The sequence below is a fragment of the Lipotes vexillifer genome, unplaced genomic scaffold (assembly GCF_000442215.2).
Source record: "Lipotes vexillifer unplaced genomic scaffold, Lipotes_vexillifer_v1.1 scaffold1529, whole genome shotgun sequence".
Lineage (NCBI taxonomy): Eukaryota > Metazoa > Chordata > Mammalia > Artiodactyla > Lipotidae > Lipotes > Lipotes vexillifer.
The window spans coordinates 398,716-408,181 of NW_006784325.1; the positions used below are offsets into that span (position 1 = coordinate 398,716).

The following is a 9,466-nucleotide window of genomic DNA, read 5'->3' on the forward strand; positions in this document are numbered from 1 at the left end:
CCCTTGTCAGAAACACAGCTCCCGGACTTACCGGACCAACTCCAACAGGAAGCCGGGCAATTGAGCTTCCGGCGGAAGTGGCGTGCCTAAGCTCTGGTCCCCGCCCCCGCCCCGCCCCAGCTGTCAGTGTATGGGCGTCCTGGCCCCGCCCCTACCGTGTTGGGGGCGTGGCTAGTAAGCACCCGGGGCGGGGGCTGGGTCCGAGTGGCTCGGAGGTGGTGGCGATGGACCCTGGCTTGGCCCCTGAGCACCTAACCTTCTACCGCGCTAGTCCTTACTTGTCTTTCAGGTACAAATGCAAAAGTGACTCCTGCCTTGGAGCCGTAGCAATGTTTATTTATATATGTGTGTGTATATATATATGTATTTTTTTTTCAATCTTTAGAAAGAAAATTGTTGGCATAGGGCATGAGGTTTAGATGAAGATATTTTTCTTTCTTTTTCGTCTACTGGTATCAAATTGTTCCAGCACTGTTTATTGAAAAGCCTATTCTTCCTCCATTAACCTGCTTTTGTACATTTGTCAAATCAGTTGGCTGCTTGTTGGCTGTTTCTGAGTTCTCTGCACCGTTCCGTTGATCACCATGCCTATCCCTCTGCCAACGGCACAGTCTTCACCGCGGTAGCTTTACAGCAAGCCATAATACCGGGTTAGATGATTCCTCCCACTTTACTCTTTTTCATGACTGTTCTAACTATTCTGGGGTCCATGTCCTTCCAGATAAATTTTAGAATAAACTTGTCTGTGTCCGCAAATATTCTTTGTGGGATTTTGATAGGAATTGCATTAAAACTATAAATCAAATTGGGGAAAATTGGCATCTTTACTATGTTGAGTCTTTCAATCCGTGAACATGATATGTCTCTCCATTTATTTAGATCTTTGATTTCTTTCATCAGCATTTTGTAATTTTCAGCATACAGATCCTGTACATGTTCTGTTAAAGTTTATACCTAAGTATTTCATTTTCTTTGGAGTGACTATAAATGATATTGTGTTTTAAATTTTGGTTTCCACATGTTCATTGTCAGTATATGGAAATGTGATGGACTTCTGTGTGTTGATCTTGTATCCTGAGACCTTGCTGAACTCATTTATTAGTTCTAGGAGATTTTTGGTTGTAAATTCCTTGGAATTTTCTACATAGCTTATCATGTCATCTGAAAATGCAAATTTTAACTCAAAATGATCATGGACTTAAGTGTAAAAATGTGTGAAACTGTAAAACTTTTACGGGAAAAAAATAGAAAATTTTCAAGACTGAGGGCTTGGTGAAGAGTTCTTAGACATGACACCAAAAGCACAATCCACAAAAGAAAGAAATCAATAAATTGGCCTTAATCAAAGTTAAACATTTTCATTTTGAGAAAAACTCTATTAAGAGGATGAAAAGACAAGCCACAGACTGCAAGAAGATATTTACAAACTACATGAAGGACTGGTACCTAAAATATTTTAAGAACTCTCAAAATGTAAAATTAAAAAAAATACGATTAAAATATAAGCAAATATATGAAGACATGTTTCACCAAAAAGGATATATGGATGGCAAATAAGCTGGCTTGTGAAAGATGTTCAACATCACTAGCCGTTACAGAAATGCAAATTAAGATCACCTTGATATATTATTTCACACCTATCAGAGCAGCCAAAATAAAATAGCGGCAATACCAAATGCTGGCAATGATGTGGAGAAACTAGATCTCTTATCTATGTTGCTGATGGGAATGTACAGTGGTACAGCCACTCTGGAATACAGCTTGGCAATTTCTCTAAAAATTAAACATATACTTAATTATATGACCCAGCAACTGCACTCTTGGGTATTTATCTCAGAGAAATGAAACTTATGTCCACACAAAAGCCTGTGTGGACATAAGTTTCCACACACGAAGAAAGTAAGAAAAGGCGTCACACAGGTAATTGTGGGACAGCAAGGAGAGCCACGGGTTTGGGGTTTTTTTGTTTTTTTTTTTTGCGGTACGCGGGCCTCTCACTGTTGTGGCCTCTCCCGTTGCGGAGCACAGGCTCTGGACACTCAGGCTCAGCCACCATGGGTCACAGGCCTAGCCGCTCCGCGGCATGTGGGATCTTCCCGGACCGGGGCACAAACCCGTGTCCCCTGCATCAGCAGGCGGACTCTCAACCACTGCACCACCAGGGAAGCCCTGTTTTTAAACTTTATTTATTTATTTATTTTTTCTTGCGTTATGCGGGCCTCTCACTGTTGTGGCCTCTCCCATTTGCGGAGCACAGGCTCCGGACGCGCAGGCCCAGCGGCCATGGCTCACGGGCCCAGCCGCTCCGCGGCACGCGGGATCCTCCCGAAACGGGGCACGAACCCGCGTCTCCTGCATCGGCAGGCGGACTCTCAAGCACTGCGCCACCAGGGAAGCCCCATGTGTTATTCTTATTTGAATAAGAGGGAAAGGAAAGGGGTCAAAAAAGTGGTAACGTCTACTTGAATTGGGGCTCTCAGCTATTGCAAACACGTGTATTTGTGTGTGTGTGTATATATATATATATATATATATATATATACGGCTACTCTTTTTCAGATTCTTTTCCCTTATAGGTTATTACAAGATATTGAATACAGTTCCCTGTGCTGTACAGTAGGTCCTTGTTGTTTGCCTATTTTGTAAATACTGGTGTGTATATGTTAATCCCAAACTTCAGTGTTTTCTTTGAGGAAGTCGTATTTGAGCTGACTTTGCGTGACGAGGAGGCCGGCGCGTGCAGGTCAGAAGGAGCTTTACAAGGGAAGGAATCGCACGTCCAGAGCAGGAGGGGTCCGAGATGAGGAGGGGTGGCAGCAAGCCGCACAGGGTCCATCAGAGTGGTGGGAAGCCACTGGCGCCTTTCAAGCAGGGGTGACATCTGCCTGGTGTTTGAAGAGGTGGCTCAGGCAGTGTGGACGTGGGTTGCGGGCACCTTGAGACTGTGGCCCTGCTGGCCGGGGCAGAGGCTCAGCCCCGTCCCGCAACAGATCAACTAGCTGAGGCGTCGCTGGGGGCTCAGGTGAGAGAGAATTCTCCAGCCCCTCCTGCAAAGCCTCAGAAAACAATGGACCCTTCCTAAAGACTGAAAACCAAAGGAGAAGACAGTGAGGGTGTGTCTTAGCTTCCTGTGGCCGCTATAACAAGCCACACCAAACAACACGGACTCACCCTCTCGCGCTTCTGGTGGTCAGATGTCCAGAATCGTGGGGTTGCTCCTTCCCCACACTCTGGGAGGAGCTGTTTCCTTTGCCTCTTCCAGCTCCCACAGCCTATCTTGGCTTGCGGCTCTCCCTCTGCCTTCAAACCGTCACTCCAGCCTCTGGTTCTGTCACATCTTTTTTTGCCTGCCCTTCTTTTTTTTTTTTTTTTTCTTTGCATTACGCGGGCCTCTCACTGTTGTGGCCTCTCCCGCTGCGGAGCACAGGCTCAGGACGCGCATTGCCTGCCCTTCTTGCCTCCCTTGCAATTGCACTGAGGACCCACAGAACAATCCAGAGTTGTCTCACCTTAAGGTCCTTAACCTGCAAAGTCCCTTCTGCTAGATAAGGTGACATTCACAGGTTCCAGGGGTCAGGACATGGACATCTTTGGAGACAGGAGCAGAGGACATTATTCAGCCTGCCACGGGGTGTTAATAGTATATAGGGTGTGGGGTTTGCCTAAAGGAAACCCACCTGACTTTATAAAACCCTGTGGTGTTTGATGTCTGACGACAAAGTGTTATGGGCTGAATTGTGTCTGCCTCTGCCACCCTAAATTCACATGTTGAAGCCCTAACCCTGAGTACCTCAGAATGTGACTGTGTGCAGAAATAGGGACTCTAAGTGGGTGACTGAGGTAAAATGAGGCCATATGCGTGGGCCCCAACCCAGTCACGCATGTGACTGGTGTCCTTATAAGAAGAGGAGATCAGGGCACACACACAGGGACTACCACCTGGGGACACGGGGAGAAGACGGCCGTCTACACGCCCAGAGAGGCCTCAGGGGGAACCAGCCCTGCGACACCTATCTCCAGAACTGTGAGACCAGAAATGTCTGTTGTTTAGGCCTCCCCATCTGTGGTGCATGTTATGCAGGCCCCGGGGACCAGCACACAGAGCTGCTACTGAGAGCAGCGCCGCCCACAGTAGCACGTACGGTTGGGTCAGCACTCAACACGGCTTCCCACACTCGTCCTGCCAGGCTGCTCTGTGTGGGTGGGGGAGAACCAGAGATGAGGATACAGGTCAGGATCACCATCTCCAGAAGGAAACACACAGAAAACAAAATGAGAGAACACACTAGGCTCAACAGAGAGGAGGGCCTCAGGAGAGGGTGCAAAGCAGGGTCTTTGTGAGCACCCGACTGCCAGCGGTCAGCAGACGCTTCAGCCAAGTTTATACCAGCGGAGCAAGCCAGGAAGCATCCTGCTCTGAATTGTGAAGGGGAGATAAACAGTAAGGAAACATTTCCTTTCCAATGGCCGGCACCAGGAAGAAAGCCAGACAGGCTGATGCTAGAATGGCTGGTTGGGCGGCCCCTCCAGGGAGCGGGTCTGGGCCAAGCCCTGAGTGGGGAGGAGACATCGCCAGGCAGCCCGGGCGAGGGCCCAGGTTTGGGTCTGGCTGCAGAAGACGCTGGGGAGGTTTGCTGAGGGAGGGGCGGGGGCCACCCAGTGCTGGGCCTTTGTGGGCCGTGGTAGCACCATTCATTCCTATGTAACAAGCCAACCCAAACCGCAGTGGCTTCAAACAAATATTATTTCTCACGATTATACTGGCTGGGGGCAGTGGCATGCTGGTGTTTAACAGCCTTCTCTCCAGAAAACAACAAGATGACCCTGATTTGCAGCATTTACCCATTTCCATGGTGTAAATACTCCTAGTGGGGCCAGTTTCAAGCTACCAACAGTGAGGTCCACAGACTGGATCAAAGGCAGCACCGCAGAGAACCTACAGGTACAGTCGTAGACGCCCTCGGGAGCAGAGGAAACAGCCAGATGCACACGTTTATCAAGAAGGGCTGAGTCCTGAGTGCTTATTACCTTTGTTTAATCATAACTTGAGAATTCCAAGTTTATACAACTTTCTGAAGGGCTGTGTTTCAGTTACCGGTGGGAGTCATTCCTGAGATGGTGACAGTTGTCCCCTGGGAGCTGGCCACGAGGTCCTTCTGCAGGTCAGGGCTTTCAGCTGGCAGATCCGTGGGGCTGGGCCTCCCTCCAGCTTCCCAGCTCCACTGTGGCCCAGGGCAGAGGCTGAGAGTGGGAAGGAACGCACACAGCTCATCTCTGCTGCATTTGCTTTGCCAGCGTCCCGAGGGACAGGATGGAAAGGACGTCCATTTGCAACAGAGAAATGAACCAGCACATGGCACACCCAAGGGAGCGCTGGACGGCTCGACTGGGGGGTCCTCAACACCCCTCACGGTGCGTACTTCATGGCTCCCATCTCAGAGGGGCCGGGAAGGGGTGGGAATGAGCCACAGAGGCCAGATTGGGTGGCAGCCCTGTGTGCTGAGGGCCTCGGACTTAATTCTGCCGGGAGCTACGAATGCCACTGCAGGCCAGCACTTCCAGGGGGAGTAACCGAAACCCAGCAGCACGGTTCCCGTCAGCGTCAGGCCTGGGATGGGCTGAGCTCTGGCAGGCTGCCTGGCCCAGCAGTCAGTCTGCTTTTTTGGTGGTGACACTGGAGCCTGCCTTCCCCCAGCCCCACCTGCTTATGGGGTGCTGGCGGCTGGAAGGTGGTGAGAGGCTTGTGTCTGGCTGCTCATCAGCTTTGGGGTCAGGGACAGGCTTCTGTTTGAACTGGTGGGGAGGCCACCAGTTCACCTGTGTCAGCTTGGAGGAAAGCTGGGGTCTGGGAAGCGGCCACCACACACAGGAAGAGAAGGGTCTCGCATCCAGCCGCGCTGGAAGTCAGGCTCGCTCTGGACTTTCAAACCCAATCCATCCCCCATTTTCTCTTCCTTCCTCCAGAGCACAGGTCAGCTGCTTGGTGCTGGGCTGCTGGTGCCCTCTGCAGCAGCAATCCTGATTCAGAACCTGAGCTTTCCTGGGCATCTTCTCTGCTGGCTGCATGAAGACTGGTCTGGCTGCAGGGCCCCCACTGATAGAGGCCTGGCTCAGAATCCACTCTCTCTGTTTGGGCACTTCCCTGGGGCAAGATCCACCGATGTCATGCTGGGGCTCTCAGATCTGGGCCTGTGATTCCAATCCTGTTAGCTATGAGGTATTTAAGATGACCTGCTGGGTCCTTGGTCACATCAGGAGCGCTGACAGAGGCTGGCCCGAAGAGGACTCCAGGTGGTTGCCTGGGAGCTTGAACCCACAGGCCAGGAAGGGCAAGTGTGCAGCCCCAGGAGGATGCCCAGCAGATGGGAAGCACAGGCAGGGCCAGCCCGTCTGACAGGGGCACCAGGAGCCCAAGAGGGACACGGGTCTGGGGATGGGCTGAGCAAGGCTGTACGAGGACGCAGGCTGGGCCCAAGGAGCCGGCCACAAGCACACGGGAGTCGTCGGGCACGAGCTGAGCCACCAGGACAGGATCACACAGCAGGCTCCAACCCACTGTGGGCTGGATGCGGTGGGGGGTGGCCGTGTGTGTGTCACGAAACAGGAAGTAGAGAAAAGTCGCAGAAACACCGCACGGTGCGCCCTGTAAAACAGCTTGTCAGCAAGCCTGGAGAACCACCACGCCGGCCCGGGCTCCTGCCTCAGGTCAGAGCTGACAAGCTCTGTTCTGACCCCGGTGTGCTTGTCAGAAGTGGGGAATCCAAGTTCCACTGCAGCTGGGCCAGCACCGTGGACCAGCAGTCTGACGCGGTGCATGCCCTGCCCTTCGCTGACGGATCCAGCATAGCCCACGGAAGGCTGCGTGTTTAAGCCTTGGCCAAGAAAGCTGCTACATCTGCTACGGGGCCTGTGTCTCTGTTCTTAGTTTGAGGGAGGGGTCAGGGTCAGAAGTGAAGGGGGGTGATGAGTCAAGGTCCTAAGCGTGGAGGGCAGCTTCGTGCCCGCACGAGCCAGGCCGGGGCTTAGACACAAAGCCGTGCCTTCAACCTGGGACCAAGTCGGGGTTGGCGGATCCAAGGGAACCCGTGCCTTTTCCCAAATGCTCAGACCCGGGCCCTGACCCCAGGTCACACGTGCCTGCAGGGCCTGCGAGGCTAATCCAAGTAGAGCCCCCGGGTGGACTCTGTTAGTCAGCAGGTAACCAGTGACGCCTGCGGCCGGTCCCACCGTGACAGGAGGGAGCACATCACAACCGCACACGAACGAACGTGCCGGGGAGAGAAACAGACACGGCTTGTTTATTAGAGCGCGGGAGGGAGGCCTTCTTCCACGGGGCTGCTCCTCAGAGTCCGTATCAAGAGCAACACAAAGTGGAGAATCGTATTCCTGAGAAGAAGCAAAACAGGTACAATTTCGCAAACAAACGTTAACGGGTGATTTCAGCGAATGATAAACAACTTTTTTTTTTTAAACAATAAAATTTCAAGTATTATTCCAGATGACACGGCAAACCCATAGCAGGCGGAAAGGGCAAGGACTTGTGGAAGCTCTCGGTGGGGAGAAGCTGCTACTGGCAGGCCGGGGCACCACCAGGGACGACCTGCACCCCAGGTCCCTGGGCCACCCCGGCCCCGGCCGCAGGGGAGGAGTGAAGAAGGCGGGACAGGTTGGCAGGGCTGCAGTTGTGCCGAGGAGCCCGGCGTGGCAGTGACCCAATCATGCCCTTGGCGCTGGGGCCCCGGACGTCTGATGATTTTTCTTTTATAAACAGAAACATATGCTTTTCTTTCAAATACCACACTATCTCCCATTTTAGTCAACTTGTAAATTATAAGTTATATCATTTGTGCTACAGTTTGCGATAGTTAAGTCTTATTAGGAGATGAGCACCAAAGCTATGAAAGTGCACAGGTCAGCCGCTGTGCGCGCCCCGGCTGGAAACTTTGTTCCCTTCCCTCAAACAGCACAGCATTTCTGACAAATTCCCCTCCTTCTCCCAGGGCACTTTTCTTGAAGAAGAGACGTCTGCTTTGACCGTGGCTGTGCGAAAGGTACAGAGAGCAAACCTCGTGGTCGTCTTCAACAGGAGGGGACAGCTGACAGCTCCTGCTCTGGCCCAGGGCTCTGGGCGCCACTGGTAGGGGTTCTCGCCGAGAGGGTCTCGCTCCACAAGAGAAATATCGCGCCAGAGTGCCCGACGCAGAGACCCCCAGCGTCCCCTGAGGGGGACTGTGACATGCTCTTAAAGCGTCTGTATTCAGTATTTTCTGAGACACTGTCATTGACCGGCAATACTCCCAAGCCATTGTGCTGCCTCCCTGGATGTTTAGTTCTTGAACCTCGTCTGTTCACAGATGTGATTGAATTTCCTGCAGGGAGACAATGGTGAAATACACAAGAGGGCATCAGAGACACGTTCAACAGAGGAATTCTGAATTGCGCCTGGGGAAGCTACAGGAGATGCAACCCTGTGCTTGGGGGTTTGCAAGGGCTTGTCTCTCATACCATCAAAGAAACTAGCCCCAAACGCAGCCTCTTTTCTCCTTTTTTAAATTTTAAAATGTAAGTGGAACATTTAGGTAATTCCCAGAGACTCAAAGCATCCCCAAGGCACTGCGGGTGACCTGGCGGGGCTCACGCCACCTCCTCTCCCAGAAGACGACTGTATCTTTGCTGCCCTGACCCAAGTGTTTACCGAGAAAGGTTAGCCTGTTACTACTGAAATCTCTTTTCTTAGAATAAAATGGTCTCTTCCACACAGTTAATGCTTGCATACAAAGCAAGCCTTTTCTTCCGCCAAATCACTCCCTCAGAGGCAGCCGCCTTTCCTGGAGCCCTCCTGACGACCCCTAAGCCGGGGCGCTCTCTCAAGTACATCCACTTGAGCCTCAAATGGCTGTTTGGGGTGACAGTTGCCCCACACAGCGTCCATCCTCAGGACTCATTTATGTGATTGCTTCCCTTACGGTTTGAAAGCGTAGGCGAGCCTGCTCCCACGGGCCACCGCGCGTGGCAGCGAGCACGTCAATGTGAACAGCCTCTAAAGACCCCGTGGGAAACTCCCAGCGAGAGCCTGCGAGCCACCACGGCACCAAAGGTAGACCCAGGTGCACGGCGGCGTGGCTCGGGAAGGGAGTTCTCAGTGACCTCAGCCACGGATTCGGAAAGTGCTAAACCTTGAACGTGCGGGCTGGGGACGGCCACCTGTGCGCTGGACACATAGAGGTGGAGCGGGAGGTGAACGTTTGTATGCCAACGTTTCATGAAATGAGATAACAGAAAAGCAGAGTGTCTAAGTAATGATTTTTCATTGATATATACTATGTGACTTTATAAAAGCATGACAACTAAATTAGTTTATAAGTAGAGAGCTGACTAGTTCATGCACATCCCTAAAAGCTGCGATATCAACTCGGCCAAAACGCTTAAAGAAGAGCAACTTCCTGTAGGGACAGCGTGGGTTTGC

The 9,466-nt window shown here is 51.9% G+C and overlaps 1 protein-coding gene across 1 annotated transcript in view; it reads right to left on the reverse strand.

The window, feature by feature from the left end:
- Nucleotides 1–8,326: 8,326 nt before the first annotated feature.
- CHFR (checkpoint with forkhead and ring finger domains) overlaps nucleotides 8,327–9,466 on the reverse strand; it is a 17,447-nt gene continuing 16,307 nt past the window's right edge. The window contains exon 16 of the mRNA XM_007456681.1: nucleotides 8,327–8,369. Within this exon, the coding sequence (XP_007456743.1) occupies nucleotides 8,327–8,369 (43 nt within the window). The remainder of the gene's footprint in view (nucleotides 8,370–9,466) is intronic.